Below are 20,424 nucleotides of genomic sequence, written 5' to 3' on the forward strand. Positions count from 1 at the left end.
CATTGAATTCAAATTACAGGTAGGTAGCCGTGTTGGTCTGCCATAGTCAAAACAAAATAAAATAAAAAATTCCTTCCAGTAGCACCTTAGAGACCAACTAAGTTAGTTCTTGGTATGAGCTTTCGTGTGCATGCACACTTCTTCAGATACCAGATATCTGAAGAAGTGTGCATCCACACGAAAGCTCATACCAAGAACTAACTTAGTTGGTCTCTAAGGTGCTACTGGAAGGAATTTTTTATTTTATTTTGCACTGAATTCAAAGAGAGTGCACATTATTTTTCCCATTACTGTATGTAACAAAAATGTGTGTTTTTGTCCTCATATACCGGTAGCATAATTCTTTCTACCATGTTTTGAGTCTATATGTAGTCCACAGAGACGTGTATATTTTTCTGACAGCCTAGTCTGAATACTTTATGTCAGAGGTTTTCAACCTGTTTGGCTCCACAACTCCCTTGAACAACTACATTTTTTCCTGAGGCACCCCTGTGGGACTCAGGAGCCCAGTTATGGCACCCCTTGCCTGCAGAGCAGACATCCTCTCACCCTTTTTCAAACACCCTCCCTTGTGGAGTGTTCCCTCCAGATGTCGCCTCCACCTACCAGCAGAACCAGACAACCAGCAAAAGTTGGACGGCACTATGTTGGCTACTTCTCACTACTTAGAATAAAGGACTGGGAGTGTTATCTTAAGCATATTTACTCTTGGGTCCCATTGTACAGACTCTCACTCAAGTAAATGTGCAAAGGACTGCAGTCTGGGGAAATGGTCTAAAGCAGGGTTTCCCAAACTTGGGTCTCCAGCTGTTTCTAGACCAGGCATAGGCAAACTCGGCCCTCCATTTGTTTTTGGACTACAACTCCCATCATCCCTGACAACTGGTCCTGTTAGCTAGGGATCATGGGAGTTGTAGTCCCAAAACATCTGGAGGGCTGATTTTGCCTATGCCTGTTCTAGACTACAACTCCCATCATCCCTAGCTAGCAGGGCCCATGGTCAGGGATGATGGGAATTACAGTCCGAAAACACCTGGAGACCCATGTTTGGGGAACCCTGGTCTAAAGGCACTTATAGGTAATTCCACTTCTGCTGGTTTGGGTCTTACCAGTAGTCCCAGAATGGGAGACCACACAGGAGCCTCATGTGTTCAAACTTCTCTGGAGGTAGAATGGGATCCAAGTGTGTGAAAATGGAAGCAGAAGCAGCTTTATCACTTACGCTTCTCTGGTACTTATATCTTTTTTTAAGGCGGAAATTTTAGTGTGAGCTGATGCATACACAATGATGGTCACTTACTCCCTAATGTATATTCAGTCTCATTTATTCAGTAGAAAGCTACCAAATACATTTCCCACATTTAGATTTGTGGCTATTTAAGATGGATTTCAAACCCAAACAAATTTGCCATGCCTGTTCATGAGGGAAGCTATTTATGTTAACAGCCTCACTCCTCAAAGTGCTGTTCTGTCACAAGCCCCATTAAAACTAATGGGGCTTGCACTATCACAGTGCAGACTTGAGAATTGCAGCCTATGGCTTTTTCTAAACTAATCGGGCAGTGGGAAATGACAGCAAATGACATCCACTCCTACTTTAAGGGTCCTCTTCACTGCCAGGGAAAGTAAGCTGTAAATGTACATCTGCCCCAACATGATTTAGATTCAAGGGGCAAAGGAGTCCATCTTTAATGATCAGAAGAAAAAAATAAATGTGGCTGCAAAGAATGTTGCTTTGCAAATTTTGAGCTCCTGGGCCCACAGTGAAACGTGGAATACATTGGATTTCTGAAAAATTTCTAGTATCTGTAGAACCTGATCATGAGACAAAATGTACAGATATGATCCTTCTTATTTAGGGAATAAATTAAGTCAATGTGTTTTTTACTTTGTACCCACCCACCCACTCTCTGGAAAAATTCTTGCAGACACCCATGTTCTCCATCCCTGATTTAAACAAACAGGGTTTTCTTAGGAGAGCGGGAATTTGTTTAAAGAAGTGTAAGAAAGAACGAAATGAAATGACAGACCTCTGGTCACTAAGTAATCATGAAGAACTGAGCAAGTGGGAACACAGGTAGCATTTAGAGGACTGGGTAAATTATAGGTGACATCAAGAGACCCATGTCATAAACTTCATTTCCCCCTTTTCTTTTCAAGGTATCATCAGCCTTGACATGGAAGAACTTTTCTCAAAGCAATGGCAAATTTTCTCTATGAGACCTGTTTCTAGAAACAAGGAAGACGAAGTCAGGTCTGATGATTTTAAAGCACTATGATGATTTCTGGTGGTTCCCTACCTGCGAGAAGTGAAGTTACAGGGAACCAGGCAGAGGGCCTTCTCAGTAGTGGCACCCGCCCTGTGGAACGCCCTCCCATCAGGTGTCAAGGAAATAAACAACTATCTGACTTTTAGAGTACATCTGAAAGCAGCCCTGTTTAGGGAAATTTTTTATGTTTGATGTTTTATCATGTTTTTAATATTCTGTTGGGAGCCACCCAGAGTGGCTGGGGAAACCCAGTTACATGGGCAGGGTATAAATAAAACAGTAACAACAACAACAACAACAACAACAACAACAACAACAACAACAACAACAACACAGCCTGCCACCGTCTTTGAACTGCACCAAGAATTACAGCATGCAGTATTTATTTGCTGCTTTGTAAACAGAACGCTTCAGCCTGAAACACCAGGCCAACTGCTGTGAAAGTAGGGTGAAAGCTATTCTTAAACAGTCATATCAGGGCATATAAGCCTAGCAAATGGAAATGTGTAATGATAAGGCAAAGAACAGAATATTATGCTCATTCTATGCTGTACCAGCGACTGGCATGAGTTTGGTCAAACTGCGGGAGGCAGTGGAGGATATGGGTGCCTGGCGTGCTCTGGTCCATGGGGTCACGAAGAGTCGGACACGACTGAATGACTGAACAAAAATGCTGTACCCTTTCCTAATCTGTCAGGACTGCATATGGAAACTGATGGCTCTTCCCTACAAATGGAAAGCCTGAGGTCACATTTCAAGCCAGGGAGAATGTCCTTGAAATATTTAGTAGTCCAATATGGAATTCAATTTTGCTGGCTTGGAAGGGAACCGTGGCCAGAGGCAAAATGACCAGTCTGTAGACATGACAAGGACATTGGGTGGTATTCTAGTTCAGAATTTTGATTTTTCTTAGGTTCCTGGCATGGATGAGGGATAGCTGATGGGACAGAATTTGGTTTAGAGTTCAAAACTTTAGACTTCTAGGAAAGCATCTTCACAGATAAGGAAGACCTTCCCATCAGGTCTTGCCCCTATAGAATAGTTGCCAGGACTGAAGGTCCTGCCCTTAGCCCTTTCTAAGACTCCTCCTCTCCTGGGTGCTTTCTCAGCATCCCACCTCTGTTCTGCTCTCCAAATCTCACATGTTCTTCGAGAACAGGGGGGAGGGAAGCTTCTCACAGCAGGAGAGGGAGACCCCCCTGGATTCTTCAACAATCTCTTGACCTCCCCCCCCCCCCCGGTTCAGTCTTGGAGTCTGGGCTGCTCCCTGCCGCAGGTTCCTCCTGTTCACTAACCCCTGCTGTCCCTTCAGCACCTCCTCCCAATCTCCCCCCTCTGACCTCTCCTCAATGCCCCACCACCAATCCCCAGGCTCTGAGCCTTCCTCTTCTGGGCTTTCCCTTAGGGGTCCCCAGCTGGCACCTCCCATGACACCTCATTGCCCAGCCAGTCCCTGACAGTGACTGGTTGCAGCATGATCAGGTGACCCAACCAATCAGTCCTCTTCTGATTACTTTTATTTCCTATCATTTCCATATAGCATACACTGTCTTACAAAAAAAAGTACTTATTTGGCTGTGTAGAGAGGCATCAAAGACAGACAGGCATGTAAATTTGCACAGCCCTTTCGCTCAGAATGCAGCAACATGGTTGCTTTCGACATCTGTCCTAGGTGAAGCTTTATTAACAAAACATCCAACTGGGGATCCCGCTTTTTAAAGATTGACACTGACGTGGGAAACAACTGTGGGTTGAATTTATGGGCGTTTTGTCCCTGAGCATCTACAAGAGACAGAGAGGCACCTCTGCTGTGCAAACAAATTTGCTGGCTCCCACTATAAAAATGTGAGCATCCTTTGTGCTTCCTGCAGTTTTCTCCTACTTTTTTTGTCTTAAATTGCTCTAGGCAACTCTGCTACATACACAGCTTGTGCCAGAAATCCAAGCCGTGTGTTGCGACCAAAGGAATGTCGCCTTCTAACTGCTTAGAACAAGGGACAAGGCTCTAACAGACAGCTGAATCTGCCAGAGCATTGGTTGCTCCTATTCACCAGCACAATGCTGGCATTATTTGGAAAAGCAGACCCACTACACCCAAAGCCACCCCCCCCCCCGCCCCAGTCTTCTGCAGACTGCTACAATGGAGAGTAAAGTCGGTAGCAAAGAGTGGGGCTTTCAGCAAGAGCCTTACAACTGCTGAGACCAGTGCTTTAATCCCCCCCCCCAACAAGCTGAAGGTCAAAAAGTGAACCAGAATAAAACAGCCTCTGGAACACGCCGTCTCTATCTAGAATATTAGCTTGACACAGAATCACAGAGTTGGAAGGGATCCTACACGGCATCTATTCCAACCCCCTGCAATGCAGGAATCTCAACTGAAGCATCCATGAGATGGCTACCCAACCTCTGCCTAAAAACCACCAAGGAAGGAGAGTCCACCACCTCCATCCGAGTCCACTCCACGGTCGAATGGCGCTTACTATCTGAAAGTTCTTCCTAATGTTTAGACAGAATCTCCTTAGAATATCGTAATATTATTTCCAACATAATAGGAGCCGCCCAGAGTGGCTGGGGCAAACCAGTCAGATGGGCAGCAGGAGCACTTGGGTTGCATGCACCAGCATAGCTCATGAACAGTAGTGATTCATGAACCATGCTTTGTGCTTCAGTGTTACATGCATATAGGGACGTGGGTGGCGCTGTGGGCTTGCTGATCGGAAGGTCGGTGGTTTGAATCCCCATGACAGGGTGAGCTCCCATTGCTCTGTCCCAGCTCCTGCCAACGTAGCAGTTCAAAAGCACACCAGTGCAAGCAGATAAGTAGGTACGGCTGCGGCAGGAAGGTAAACAGCGTTTCTGTGTACTCTGGTTTCTGTCATGGTGTACCGTTGTGCCAGAAGTGGTTTAAGTCATGTTGGCCACATGACCCCAAAATGCTCTCTGTGGACAAATGCAGGCTCCCTCGGCCTGAAAGCGGGGTGAGCACTGCAACCCCATAGTTGCCTTTGACTGGACTTAACCGTCCAGGGGTCCTTTACCTTTTATAAGCATATGCAAACAATGGACCTAAATGCAAAGATCATAGCTCAGTGGTAGAGCATTTGGTTTACATGCAGAATGCCCCAGGTTCAATCTCTGGCATCTCCAGTGAGGGCTGGGACAGCTTCCTGCCTGAAACCCTAGAGAACTGGTTGGACCAATGGTCTGACTTCCTGTTTTCCGAATGACTTTTCTCAGAGGCACACTCCTTCAGCCCTTCCTACAAATTACCTTCTGTACTAACCCTGATAATGGGTGAGGTAGTGAATAGAGTGTTGGGCTAGCATCTGGGAGACCAGGGTTCAAATTCTGACTCAGGCATGAAGCTATTTGGGGAGCAATGACCTTGAGGAAGTCATTGTTCTTCAGTTTAATCTACCTCAGAGGGTTGTTGTGAGAATCCTGTGTCCCCCTTGAGCTCTTTGGGGGAAAGGCAGGAAATAAACATAATAGAAAAATAGCAAATAAACAGGGCCCACAAGAAAGCACAGTTCTGCCGATTCTCTAGGAATGAACATGAAGCTGCAGTTTTCAAAAATCTGCCATGCTCTTGGGAATCCTAACTTAAAAGACAGTTTTTAACCTTGAAGATGTACTAATAACTCACCAATTCACTTCTTCCCAATGATCTAATTTGGATATTTAAGCAATCTGGTGTCCAACATTTTCAATACATCCTGGTAAACTGCGGGCATATTAATGTCAGGGATTGAAAAATAATACAATTTATTCCTTGCCATTATTCACACAGCCTCATTAACACCATATGGCGTTTTATTGCAGGTTTTAAAATATTCCATGCTCGGAAGATCGAGTTGCACAAAATCAGATGAGAATAGGCTGCAGGGAGCAGCTGAAGAAGAATTATTGTCGAGGAAGATGGGGTTAAGGAAGGCCAAAGGGAAAAGTGTTTGGTGGAGCAAAAGAAGGAAATTCTCAGTTCAGAGGGATTACTGCAAGACAAAGCAACTTACGACAAGATCGCAGGATAAGGGGGTGGGAAAAAATGATATAGAAGAGGTTGAGTTAATCAAGATGAGAGAAGACCAATTTGCTGACAAGTGCTTTTGCAAAGAGCCTGAGCTATGGAGTATTTGGGTCATGATAAAGCGGAAGAAGCTGCTCATATCCTTATCTGAAGTCAATGAGAGTGTTTCAATTGACTTCGCCAGGCGTTGGACTAGCTCCTGAGAATGATTACAGGTGCATGTCAATGAAACAGCAAGGCTGCCAAGGAGGTAATAGAACTGCTTGCGGAAATCAAAACCAAGGAAGAATCTCTGCATTTTCAGCTTTTAAGGGAGTTTACTTGACTGGCGATGGGATTACTACAGCTCACGGTCTGCAAAAGCACCACAGGGTCATTCCATGGTAACTCGCGTTACATTTGACATATGATTACTACAATTAAGTAATATCTAAACATAGTAAATGAGAAGCAATCTTGAATAAAATAATTGTGTATATAATACATACCTGGTTATTTTAAAAACCTATTACCTTTTTCATATTAATTTCAAAATATTAAAAATAAAAATTATTTTTGTGTGGTAACTCGCGTTACATGAATTGGACAGCCTAATTTTATGTACCCACGTTTTTTCTTTTTCCTCCTCTTACGAGGAATTTAGAAAAAAACTTTTTAGGCAATAGTATTACAGAAATCTTGCCTTTCATAGCATAGTGGTCAGGCATTTCAAATTTCAATGGTTATTAATTGAATAACTTTTCTCATGGTAACTCACGTTACATAATATGGTAACTCGCGTTACTTTTCAAATAATAATTTCATACATTGGAATTTTATGAAGGTAAATAATTATTTTCTTGTCACTTAGGAAATTTTGACAAATATTTATTTAAACATGAATGTTAGAGACAGTTTAGAATCTATAATAGCCTCTTGAATTAACCATAGTAGGTGGGGAAATTACGCCAATGACTTTAGATCGGATGTAAAATATTTCATCAGCAGGCATAGGCCATGTCCAGAAATTTCCAGTTTTTTTCATAGCACTAACTTTGTACTCCTGCTGCTCTTCAACAATTTTAATGTCTTTCACAGTTCCTGGAAAAAACATTTCCCTCATAACTCACTTCTACCCAAGATCCAAGCTTAATATCAGCAGGAACTGTTGAACTTGCAACAGTAGGAAGGTTAGAACTAAATGAAGGTAGAACTCCCACTTCATAGGTCTGCTTAGTTACTGCATCACTATTTTTAGAAAGTATGGGGCAAATAGGTTTGTGTTCCAGAATCTTAATATGGTGCATCTTTGATATGGCCTTCACTGGCTGCGCACTTTTGAAAATATTCATTGTATTCAGCGTAGCGTTTCTTTTAACGATTTGGCCTGGTGTGATCACTATTTTCACCATAGAGACTTTAGTTGCTGTGGTGACAAACTGAGTGGCACTGAAAACCAGGGGCGTAGCAAGGGGGGACGGGGGGCGGGCCGCCCCTAGTTCCAGGGGAGGGGGTGACACTTTGGCTGGCCCTTCCCACCCCACCCCGCCGTGCGGGCCCCGAACGAGAGCATGTCGCCTTTCCCCCCTTCCCAGCGGCTATTTTTTGGCGGAGGGTGGGCCAGCAAGGAGGGGGTGTCACGCTGGCATGACACCCCCTCCTCGCTGGCCCACCCCCCGCCAAAAAATAGCCGCTGGGAGGCGGGAAAGGAAGCAGAGCAGGCGCATTCAAGCGCCTGCTCTGCTTCTCTTTTCCCCCTTTCAACCGCTTTTTTTCGGCGGGGGGTGGGCCAGCGAGGGGGAGTGTCACGCTTGTCACTGGCATGACACCCCCTCCTCGCTGGCCCACCCCCGCCAAAAAAAAACCGCTGGGAGGGGGGGAAAGGAAGCAGAGCAGGCGCATTCAAGTACCTGCTCTGCTTCTCCTTTTCCCCTTTCCGCCGTTTTTTTCGGCGGGGGGTGGGTGGGCCAGCGAGGGGGGGTGTCACGCTTGTCACCCCCTCCTCGCTGGCCCACTCCCACCAAAAAAAAGCCGCGGAAAGGGGGAAATTCCCCCTTTCTGCATCCATGTGCGCCGTGACGTCACGATGACGTCACGATGCACGCGTCGTGCCCCTCCCCCCAGGGGGGTGCCTCTGCACCACCGCCGCCCCCAGCAGCGCAGAGGCTTGCTATGCCACTGTTGAAAACTATTTGCTTTCTTGCTCTCACTGCATTCCAAACTTGACGCTTAATGGTCCCTCCTGTGCCATCAACTGGGCCTTTGCCATGCGATGTAGCAAAGTAGTTCCACCTTATTTTCTTGTGGTGCTTTTCTTCAAGAGCAGCAATTGCAGCCACAACATATTTGTTCTTAAATTGTGAGCTTGGTCCATCAGACCATACATTAATTATGTCAACTTCTTTACGAATCTGCTGCAAAATGAAATCTATGTAACATACCACTGTCTCCTTTGAATGATCAGAATTGTCAAATGCAAGAACCAATGGGTGGTGCTTCCCACTATACCACATTGAACAAGTAAACAAGCTTACTTGGTTTTGTTTCCAGTGAGCACTTTGAATTTCATCCTGTGCCACACAGGTGTAATTTTCCAAAAAGTTATTTTCCAAAAAGAGCAATTAGAATGCAAAATTTGAGCACTGTAACGTGAGTTACCATAATTGCGGTAACTCGCGTTACACATGTTGATAGTGTTTGTAGGGCACAAACTGTAACATAAAATTATAATGTTTACATGATTACATTGCATCTATTGCCTAGAAGGAAAATGCAGAAAAGTTTAATTCTGAAGCTCCAATTCAGGAAGATATTCTAAAAATAACTTGTTTTGGTAACTCACGTTACAGCTTCATCATCAATAATTAGAATCAATCAATACCAATGAAAAATGTAATTGGAGCAATATAGATTATTTGCAATCAAAAGATGACATTTTAAGCTTTCAGTATACATATTACAATAATTGTTTACATGGTTTGAATAGATTTTATCTTACCTTTAATGTATGTCTAACTTCAAAAACAAATTCATTTGCAACATGTGCTACATTCAGGTGGTGGCCATCTTGGAATGAAGCATTCTGGGAATAATTTGTTTTGTTGCCAAAACAATTTGATATGTGTACACAAACTTAACATGTAAAAAAATTATTATTTTTTTTTTTTAAAAATTAAAAAAATTTCCTCATTTTCATGGAATGACCCCACAGAAGCATAGGATTTTATAAAATTCAATTTGGAAGAAAGAGGTATGGCAGGAATACACTAAGCGCAGAGCAACTTCCAGGCTCCAAGAATTATCCATCTACATACAGGGTTGGCGAAGAAGGAACAAAACAAGAAATGGATGCAAATCATAGGTAGAACATGACGAATTATGCAAAATGGACATGCATCAGGCAAGAGGTAAAAGGAATCTCTGCAACGTTCAGTTGGTGCGGGCATTTGGGGTGTGTGGGCAGGAAGATAAAGGATAAAAAATACATGCTATTTTTTGATGCTGTAAGATTGTATGTTCCAGGCTGCTATCCTATGCCTATTTAGTTGGAAGTGAATTCTACTTAACTCAATGAAGCTTACAATGCATAGGATGGTACTGCTGGACACATCAGGTGTCATAAAAAGATGAAAAATTGGTTGTTTCAGTCCAAATATATCTACCTAGACACCCACACACACCCAAGTGATCTCTGTGAGATTACAACTACCTGTTGATCAAAGAGACGGTAAGATAGTGACTTTTTAACCCAGCCCAACTGGGCATCAAGGACAACAGCAAATCAATGTAAACTTCAAAATGTCCATGCACATTCACAGACACACCCATGCAATATATTCTAGCTAATGCTTCTGATGCCATATAACACTCACAGCTGCTATGTGGAATCAGCAGCATTGGCTAGAAGACCGGATCCTTACAGCACAATCCTATCCATGCCTACTCCAAAGGAAGTCCCATGGAGTTGAATGGGATTTATATAGGACTGCAGTGTTAACCCAGTTTTCCTACAGACAACACTCAAAGATGAAGGTGTGGTATCCTTAATCAAGTTTGAAACCCGAAAAGGCAAACGTTGTTTCCCATGAAGGTTTAATGTTTAGCTTCCACTGTGATATGTGGCCTTCAGAACAGAACTTTACTTTAGCTGCGGCGAACCACTGAGTTTGCCATTATTGCATCTAAGTGTTTCTTCTCCTGCTGGCACAACACTTGAAGTCGTGCTTTTATTGATGCGCCCTGTCAGGGCCTGTGCGTAGCGCAAATTATATAAACAACAGCAGCAGCAGCAACTGAAAGGAGCCTGTGAGTTTGCATAACGGCAGCCCTGGGTCTGCAACAATTCAACACGGCTTCAACTAACTAAGTGATCCATAATAAGCAGCATGAAAGTACCAAGCCTTAAGGGACGATGCAAAAGTTGAACACAGACGAGAGCTAGTGTGAACTAAATGATGGGGGAAGATGAGCCCTTTTGAAGTCTTGCTAACGATACAAAAGAAACGGAAGGGAAACAATGAAATTGCCTCCAGACAGGACAACAGAGGCCATGGATGGAAAAGACCACTTGATCCAGGTTTTACCCTCAACCTGTTCAATCCACTTTACCAGCGAAGTTTACCTGGAGACTCACCTTACATCCCTCACAAGCACTGACGCCATAGTGATATCCAGAAGATTTGTCCTGACAAACGAAGCAGGGCTTGTAAACACGAGGAGGAGGAAGCGGGGAAGGCGGGCTGGGAACAAGTTCTTCAGAACTGGTGCTCTGAGTTTCAATTGCTACAAAGAAAAAGAGAGGAGGATGTTTTTAGGGTATTCAAATATTGGCTTTGTGATATGTCATCAGCTGATCCACACTACAGATCTCTCATTTCAAATGTAACTTTTTCTGGGAGTTGCAACATGTAAGACAGATAATTACATTGGGCCAGTTCAGACATTCAAAACCATCTCTATTAATGTGCCCACTCTGTCCTTCCAGGAAGCATTAATGTGCAGCGCATAATAAATCCCCTGAGCTGCCTGTGGGGTGAGCTTTGCACACCTGCTTTGTAGAGTGTTGCAAAAACCAGCAAGTGCTTCGTTCATTTAATTTATATGCACCTTGTTTGTCCCTCCAGAAATAGGCCAAGGTGGCTAACATCATACAATAATTAATATAATCATTTCAAAAGGCAACGTGAACAAAATATCTGATTAAAAAATGCAACAGCCAATCTGCAAGTGAACTTTGAAATCAATACTGAAAACACATTAATTCAATTAAAAATTCAGAATCCTTAAACAATATCAGTAAACAAGGGGATAATAAAATGCAACCCACGTTTTAGTCAAAAACTTACACACTTTATGGTCTAGAGCCTTAATTGAGAAATTAACATGACAAATTAGAATACAAAAAAACAAACCAGACATTGAAGAAATGTTCGAAAACCAAAAACTCAATAGTCAACAGCTGGGACTCAGGATCTTGCACTCAGCAGAAGCTGTATGGCATGTTCAACTTTGGAGGCGTGTTTGAAAACTGAAGTATTTACTTCCAGGTTTACGGCGTTCGAAAACCGAAATGTTCGTCAACAGAGACATTTGAAAACCAAGGTACCACTGTACTGTACTATATACTGTTTTTCTGGGCTGCACCACTTAAAACCACAGTGGAGAGTACGAAGAGTTGCACATTTGAACAATTCTCTGAACACGCAAAGAACACCTCCCAAACATAGAAAATGAAGCATTAGAAGACTAGACTGGATTATTTAATCTTCTTTTTTATGAGCAGGAAAGGCACTGACTCATTTTCATCTGCACCCACCTACAACATGGTACTGTCTTTTAAGACAGAGATTGCCAAAGTGGTGCCTTCTACAACTCCTACTAGCTCCATCCAGCATGTTCAACCAGAAGAAGAAGAAGAAGAAGAAGAAGAAGAAGAAGAAGAAGAAGAAGAAGAAGGGTAGTAGTTTGGATTTGATATCCCGCATTATCACTACCCAAAGGTGTTTCAAAGCGGCTAACATTCTCCTTTCCCTCCCTCCCCCACAACAAACATTCTGTGAGGTGAGTGGGGCTGAGAGACTTCAGAGAAGCGTGACTAGCCCAAGGCCACCCAGCAGCTGCATGTGGAGAAGCGGAGATGTGAACCCAGTTCACCAGATTACAAGTCTACCGCTCTTAACCACTACACCACACTGGCTCTCAGATTATGGCAGATATAACTGGTCTCTTCCTGTCCACCATGTATGTCTGTGTAGATTGTGTCTTGGTCCTGCTTCCCGAAAACCAAAATATATGTTCACAATTAAGTAAAATGTTTTCCATGATGTAAACATCAATGCACTCAACTCCAACAACATGCTGAAGAACAGCATATGTTCTCATGGTGCAAAGTGCCAACATCTGCACCAACCATAAAAAATGTCACAGAACACTATATGACACTGCCAGTCATATTATAAGAGCACCATAAAACTATACACATATTTAGGATTTTGGTGCCTAAGATCCATAATTCTTTCAATTCCCCGTGATATGCAATATATGTTCTCATTTTGCTGTTTCTTAGGGCATTTTGACACTAAAAGGTAGTGCTGAGGCTCTCTGGAGTTATTTTGCCAAAAGAGAATGATTTAAGTGTGGAAGACAAAACTCAACTTGCCTTCTAGCTGCTACGCATTTTATATTCGCATTAGAAACTGAATTAAGCATAAATAGATGTAAACCTCAAACATTAAAAAACCCCAACCTTAGGCAAAATAGCTAGGTTTGTCTGATGATTCAGAGAAATGGCAAAGCTTTTTATGTAGCAAAAAGACAAGAGCAAAACCTCTACAGAGGCTCAAGTATTGGCCTCATGGGACATTCTTCTATTGAAAAACAAATACCGATTCAGATTTGCAGTATATTTGCCACATTTCTTAAATTCTGTCTTTTCATTGACCTCACGTTTCATCATTGACGTTTCATCATTGATTAGAATTCCAGAATGTCAGGGAGTTCTTTTTTTACAGATAAAAAACAAAACAAAACAAAACAAAACCTTCAACAAACAGTGCAACTGTACAACAGTTACAAAGTTCAGTCCATAAGTACAAAGCGTCTCCACACTGAGTCACAGGTTGATGTTGGTGGGTACGCCAGCATGAAACCAAGAAATGGAAACCAAATATTTTTGAATTGGTCCCACTCTGATTTACCCTCTGCCATTTTATGATGCTGTGTAAGATGCTCAGACAGAGCAATATCTCATGCACTATTATTCAGCTAACCCCGCCTTAGAAGGTTTCTTTGTTGATTTCCAGCACCTAGAGATCTCAATTCTAGCTGCTCCCAGTAATACGGAGATTCATTCTTCATGCACCAAAAGCAGATTGGAGGTGGTTTCCCTAGTCTAAAGTCAATGTTTGGCAGGTAATGATTATCTCCTTAATCGCCCAGTCACAAAAGAGTCATCAGCTTAGGACACCCCCACCACCTATGTAAGAAAATCCCTTTACAAACACACACCCCTCCACCATGGAGATGAGGCGGACTTGTGGATTTGAGATCATCTCTTGGGGGGTCCAGTGCCAACACAAGAGACTTTGAGCCCTGCTTCCTGAATCTTATCTGAGGTGGTTATAAGTAGGGATTGAGACCACAGGTTTTCCCAGGCATGGTAATCCATCTGAATTCTGAGGCTCTTTAAATCACACATGGATGCATCAATAAGCAATTTGTAAATCTCAAGAAGATTGGCTGTAGCGGGGGGGGGGGGAGGCAGGGGAGCTGCCCCCCTAAATCAATAAAAATACATATCAAACTGAGGTTCTGTTGCCCCAACAAAAGGCCTGCCCCCCAACAAAAATCCTGGCTACGCCCATGCTCAGAAGCAACCTCTTCAAGTGTTGGTTAGGACGAGTGCAGGGAGCCTTAAATACTGACAGCAAGTGAAGTCCTTCCTTCCCCTTTGCCAGTTAATCTATTTGTGAAGAAAATAATTTGGAGGACCTGGAACTAGTTCAAATTGGGACCTCACATTTTCCTTTGAAACACTTTCTGAAATGGGGTGCCCTGAGATTCTGAGTAAGTCCCTGGATCACAGATCTTTAAATTGAAGGTACTTATTACTATGACAGAAATCAAAAGATTATCTAAGAGTGGAGTGAGAGGAGATATCCCCGGGACCAGAATAACGGCAATACTCTTTCCACACTGACACTGTAGCCCAGAGGAACAGGTTGCTTAATTTCTGTAAGCCAGGCAGGCATGTCCAACAGGTAGATCGTAATCCACTGGTAGATCACTGGACGACTGCAGCAGATCATTGGTAGATTATTGGGTGCCCCCAAAGAAGCTGAACAACTGTGACCCCCGAACAAAATGGGGGCCTTCCTCCTTCCCCTCCTTCCTAAAAAAAGCTCAACAACTTTGACCTGAACCCCCCAAAAAGGGGGTAGATCACTGCCAGTTTTTAACTCTGTGAGTAGACCGCAGTCTCTTGGGGGCTGACCACCCCTGCTGTAAGGCTTCCCAAATGGACAAAGAAGAGTGTGTGCCAACCAGCCAGTTCAAAACAAACATGTACAGGTCCAGCTTTTCAAATAGTTTCTAAAGAAAGGCAGGAGCACAATTTTCCCAATGATAATTTTTGTTGCTATTTAGAATAGGCATACAGTGCTCTGGGAATCGATTGGTGCACAGTCTTGCTGCTTAAATCAATAATCTATTAGTCCTTTTAAATTAAAATTAGATTCATCAAATGCCCTTGAGAGGCCTCAAACAGTCTGCTCTCCTAATTCCAAGCATGCAGTTCCCAAACAGTCTCGGAGAGGATAAAATTCCTGTTATAAAACATTTAGCTCTATCAGACTACAATGATTTTTTTTAGGCTTTGTGGTGGTTGGGATACATGGACATTAAAAACAACTGTGCTCTCTGTTTTTAAAGGTCCCAGTGCAAACAATAAGACCAACATCCTGACTATGCGTAAACAAAATTCTGGCTGATGCTGATCGACCTATTGGAATTTGGTTTACTCAAGATATCAAGACAGCTTTGCAGATGCACAATTCAGAGCCAACCGCATGGCAGAAAAAGCTACCACTGAGCTCTCTGGCAAAATAGTCTTCAAGCTGATAAATCTGGGGAAATGTCTATCTAAAAGCTCTAAAACAGTAATCCAAGTATTGGTTTTACACAGGAAATAATTAACTGCTACTGAGTTCTATCCATCGCAGCGAAGTATTTATACAACCAGAAATTTTCAGCTGCCAATAGAAATCCACATCACTTATCTCCAGAGTTATTGAACCAGAGGGGCCTGGAATATTTCTGGCTCTGCAATGGATTTCTTATGAATGGACTACAAATACTGCTTTGCAGCCTGACCTCACAGGAAGGGCTGCAACCATCTGGGTGTACTGCTCTGTGAAGTAACCCAGCTTTCCTCTATGGTGTCAACATCTAAGCAGATGTTGAGTATGAGACCACTCCTATCAAGCAGAAACAAATAGGTAATTGTGGGCAAGATGGGGCTTTGAGCAGTCAAGTAAGCAAATGGGTGCAGGATGTGGCAAGTAATTGTTACGTTTTAGGGTTCTCTCTCACTCTCTCAACTTTGCACGATAATTCTTAGAGGCATGCAGCAGTTTGCAAGTGGACTACCATCTTCTGCTTCCCCATTCAGTGGCATTCAACAGGATCTGACACACTTAGTGGACAGTGTCAGTTCATTCATTCATTGCATTTACAGTACATTCCACCTTTTTCTCCAAGGAGCTCACGGAGTACATGATTCTCCCCCCCCCCTTCAATTAATCCCACAACAACCTTGTGAGGTAAGGTTAGGATGAGAGGCAGCAACTGGCCTAAGTCACCTAGTGAGCTTCATGGTCAAGTGGGAATTTGAACCCTAGTCTCTCATGTCTTAATCTGAAACTCTAACAACTATTCCACACTGTAATGTAATGTACATTCAGCAGCATTAGTAGCTGATGTGGGATGCTCCTATCCACTCAGTAGTTGTGTGCCTTGGCTGTGCTAAAGCAGCAGCCCTGGTGCCTCTGCAACTGTCAACTGATGTCCTCTGACAGGGGTCAGCAAACTTCTTCAGCAGGGGACCGGTCCACTGTCCCTCAGACCTTGTGGGGGCCCAGACTATATATATATATATATTGGGGGGGGGGTGTGAATGAATTCCTATGCCCCACAAATAACCCAGAGATGCATTTTAAATAAAAGCACACATTCTGCTCATGTAAAAACACCAGGCATGCCCCACAAATAACCCAGAGTTGCATTTTAAATAAAGGGACACATGGTGTAGTGGTTAAGAGCGGTAGACTCGTAATCTGGTGAACCGGGTTCGCTTCCCCGATCCTCCACATGCAGCTGCTGGGTGGCCTTGGGCTAGTCACACTTCTCTGAAGTCTATCAGCCTCACTCATCTCACAGAGTGTTTGTTGTGGGGGAGAAAGAGAAAAGGAGATTGCTTTGAGTCTCCTTAAGGTAATGATAAAGCGGGATATCAAATCCAAACTCTTCTCTTCTTCTACTCATATAGAAACACGCTGATTCCCAGACCGTCCATGGGCTGGATTTAGAAGGCGATTGGGCTGGATCTGGACCCCGGGCCTTAGTTTGCCTACCTCTGACAAGGGTGCTGGGTCTCCCTTCCCCCATTGAGTGGTGGAGGTTGGTAGTCCGCCAGTGAATTACTGCATGAACGGCCATTGCTCAAAGGTGAATAAAAGGTCTGGTGCCAAGTAAAAGACTCTTTCCCTACCGTTAGGCAGTGTGAGGCAAACACTTCAGGATGAGCGGCAGCTTTCTTCCTGAGCCCCATTCCTCTCTGTCGGAGAGTTGTGTGTTGCACATGGTCTCCTGAGTTTCTCTAGGTTAGCCTGCTGCCTTCCAGAGCAAGTGTTTTTGTAAGAGTCAATGGCCAGGCCATTTATTTTCTACACATGGAATGGAGGGAGGCGGTCCTCTTGTCCGCCTCAGGCAGCAAAAATGTCTTTGATGATCCCAGTATACCCATGTGCAGTAATGGAGGACCAGGAGGCTGGTTTCCCTATAGAGTCTAACTCATTCGACAGGTTGCCAATCCAGTTCCCTGCCTGTAAAATGGTAAATGATATACAATGAATTGAAAAGGATGTTCAAAATAACTTTAAAAAGAAGAAGAAGAAGCTTTTGGGGGAGTGAATTATAGGGACAGAACTCCCTAAATTGTACAGAAATTTATTTATGTATGTTACTACAGCAGCAAGAGTGCTACTTGCCCCAAAGTGGAAAGAAGCAGAAGTCCCAGCAAAGGAAGAATGGATGCAAAAACTTATGGAATATGCAGAAATGGCAAAACTTACAAGAAGAATAAGAAATCAAGATAATTTTTTTTATAAAAGAATGGAATGGTTTATTGAATAATTACAGATAAATTGCAAACAGATAAAAACTTTAGCAGGATTATTGTAATAACCTGCACTTTCACAAGTATATATTTAAAGTAGATAATTAAATGAGAAAATTAAATGAATTTGGATATGCAGAAGATATTTAAAAAATAAATTTAAGGAATCAAAGGAAGAGGGGGAAGGAAGTCAAATTTTGAAATGTTAAATCAGGGGTCCCTAAACTTCCCTGGCCTCGGGCTGGTTCCTCCGGCACCGATTGCGCGGCAGGCTGGAGGGCGGGGGAGCGCGTGCCTATACGTGCGCGCACTCGCTTTTTCTGGTGTGGTGTGGCATGGAAATAGCTTGTGCGCGTGCGCATGGGCCTCTGCAGACCCGGAAGTACACCGGAAATGGCGTTTGCGCATGCACAAAAGCTATTTCCGGTGCTGCACCATGCCAGAAATGCACCGGAAATGACGTTTGCGCATGCGCACAAGCTATTTACGGTGACCCGGAGATGGGCAGCCACGCTACGCCGGTAAGAGTGGGCAGTGGCGAGGGTTGTGGGGGGCCGGATAATTGGCTTGCGCGGGCCGTATCCTGTCCGCGGGCCTTAGTTTGGGGACCCCCGTGTTAAACTGATTGTAAAACTAATAAAATGTATAAACTTGGAAAGTATAAATAAAAACCTTTTGAAAAGGAGGCTGATTTCCCTATAGAGTCTAACTCATTTGACAGGTTGCCATTAGAGTTCCCTGCCTGTAGAATGGGAACCCGTGACCTACCTACTTTTGCACAGTAAAAAAATATTTGATAAGTATCTAAACGCATTGCAACACTGGTTTCGAATGAATTCAATTATTCAATTACTAACACGTTATAAAACCAGGTCCTTCTTGCAGGGTAAGAGGCTTAAATCCAAAAGAACGGTGCTTTGTACAGAAACAAAGTACAAGTCCGAACAAAGCAGAAAGAAAAGAAGAAGGCAGTTCTAGGTGTGCGCACAGATGAAGCAAGGTTACCAAACAACACCCAGCTAAAGAAATAATACAATTCTAGAAATAGATTTCCTCAAAATGAGTAAATTAAGTTTATGTTGCTGCCGTACTCTACATCCTTAACTCACCAAGAGGCACCTGAGACCCACTTAAGAATTCCTTAAACAATAGCTTTAAGTCACAAGTCTTCACATTTGATTGTTTTTATAAAGTTTAGCTAAAGCTGTAGATAAGATCTTTAAGTAAGTGAAGTGTGCTTTACAAGAGCTAATTTACTGTTAGTGAAACCATGTTGACAGATAGAAGGGTTTTAATGTTGCAGCTGATTAAAAACAGGGCAAGCATTTATGAAATCTCTTTCATTATATATATATATATTACAACAAACGTAGATTATTAAATGCTGGGTTTTAATGTGGTCTCTTCAGACAGCTGAGCCTTAAAAGAATAAGAAGTTGTAAAGCAAATGGCATTTCCTGGATAGCCCCAAGGGAAGTTGGAACATTGAGCTGTGAGTCCCTGGTGGGATGGAGCAATTTCAGCTAATTAGGGTGAATGGCAAAGTGTTGCATTTGGTCAAAACATTCTGTTAACCCTCATTTTTACTGGCACCAAATAAAGAGCCAGTCTGGATCTGGGTGTGTGGTGTGCGCGCACACAAATTCACTCCAGAAGTGCAAAACACACGGCTCACATACATTCGACAGAAAGTCAAAGGAAACGCCAAAGTTCAACTAGAGTACAAGTAATTAGAACCAGATTCTTTGCCGCTTGTATGTGTGCTTCATTGTAGAAGTTATTTATAAGCTCCAAACAGAGGGGAAAACCCCCCAATATCATTTAATTTTCATGTCTAGTCTGGAGCAAAAAAGAAAAGAAAAGAAATCTGTTTTAATAATCTTCCAGGAGGAGGAGAAAAGTCTATGCATCAGAAACACAGCACTTACTTATTTTATTGCACTTAAAAAAATATGCACGTTTCAAAACTATAATATAAATGCAGGTTCCAAAGCAACGTATGATTTTCCCCTTCTGCGGCTTCAAAAATAAATAAAATGTTTTGCATATCTCTGCTAATTTTACGCTGCTGTTCTGGAGTGAAGGTGACATTGGGAATGCAACCACTTAAGTGGGGTGAATAGAGGAGAAACAAAACATTAGCTCAGAGAATTGCCAGCCTTGACTTGGTAACCTAGCCATGACCCTGGACGGAGTGTGTGTTTGACCCGGTCATAGAAGGGCTCTGGCTGAGTCCTGTTGCCGGTTTATGGTGACTCCCTGCTATTCTTGCCACCCACCTACAACAGGTGCAGATCGCAGCCAACGGTGAGAACAAAACAAAGGACGTGACAGGTAAAGGCTTTGATTTCTTTTCTCTTTTTTGGAACGATTTCTTCTTCAACAAAAAATACTGTAAGAATGAATTCTAGAGCCGGAACCTCTCTCTCCATCCTTAGCATCTCAGCATAAAGTATTTGCAAATGTGCAAGAACTATACAGCCGTACCTTGGTTGGCGAGCTTAATCTGTTCGACTCCCGAAATGGTTCGAAAACCAAGGCGCAGCTTCCGGTTGGCTGCAGGAGCTTCCTGCACTCAATCAGAAGCCACAGAAGCCGCGTCGGGCATTCGGCTACTGAAAAACGTTCACAAACCGGAACACTCCCTTCCGGGTTTGGGGCGTTCGGGAGCCAAAACGTCTGAGTACCAAGGCGTTCTACAACCAAGGTACGACTGTACAAGGCTTACACAAGACATTCTGCAGCACGGCATGACC

General features: G+C 43.2%; 1 protein-coding gene across 3 annotated transcripts in view; it reads right to left on the minus strand.

Annotated features, from left to right (window-relative positions):
* Positions 1 to 20,424, minus strand: part of RARB (retinoic acid receptor beta) — a 201,678-nt gene that overhangs the window by 58,289 nt on the left and 122,965 nt on the right. For all 3 annotated transcript variants that reach the window (XM_033165373.1, XM_033165374.1, XM_033165375.1), the window contains exon 2: positions 10,910 to 11,058. In XM_033165373.1, coding sequence (XP_033021264.1) covers positions 10,910 to 11,058 — 149 coding nt within the window. The remainder of the gene's footprint in view (positions 1 to 10,909; positions 11,059 to 20,424) is intronic.

The sequence above is a fragment of the Lacerta agilis genome, chromosome 12 (assembly GCF_009819535.1).
Source record: "Lacerta agilis isolate rLacAgi1 chromosome 12, rLacAgi1.pri, whole genome shotgun sequence".
Classification (NCBI taxonomy): domain Eukaryota; kingdom Metazoa; phylum Chordata; class Lepidosauria; order Squamata; family Lacertidae; genus Lacerta; species Lacerta agilis.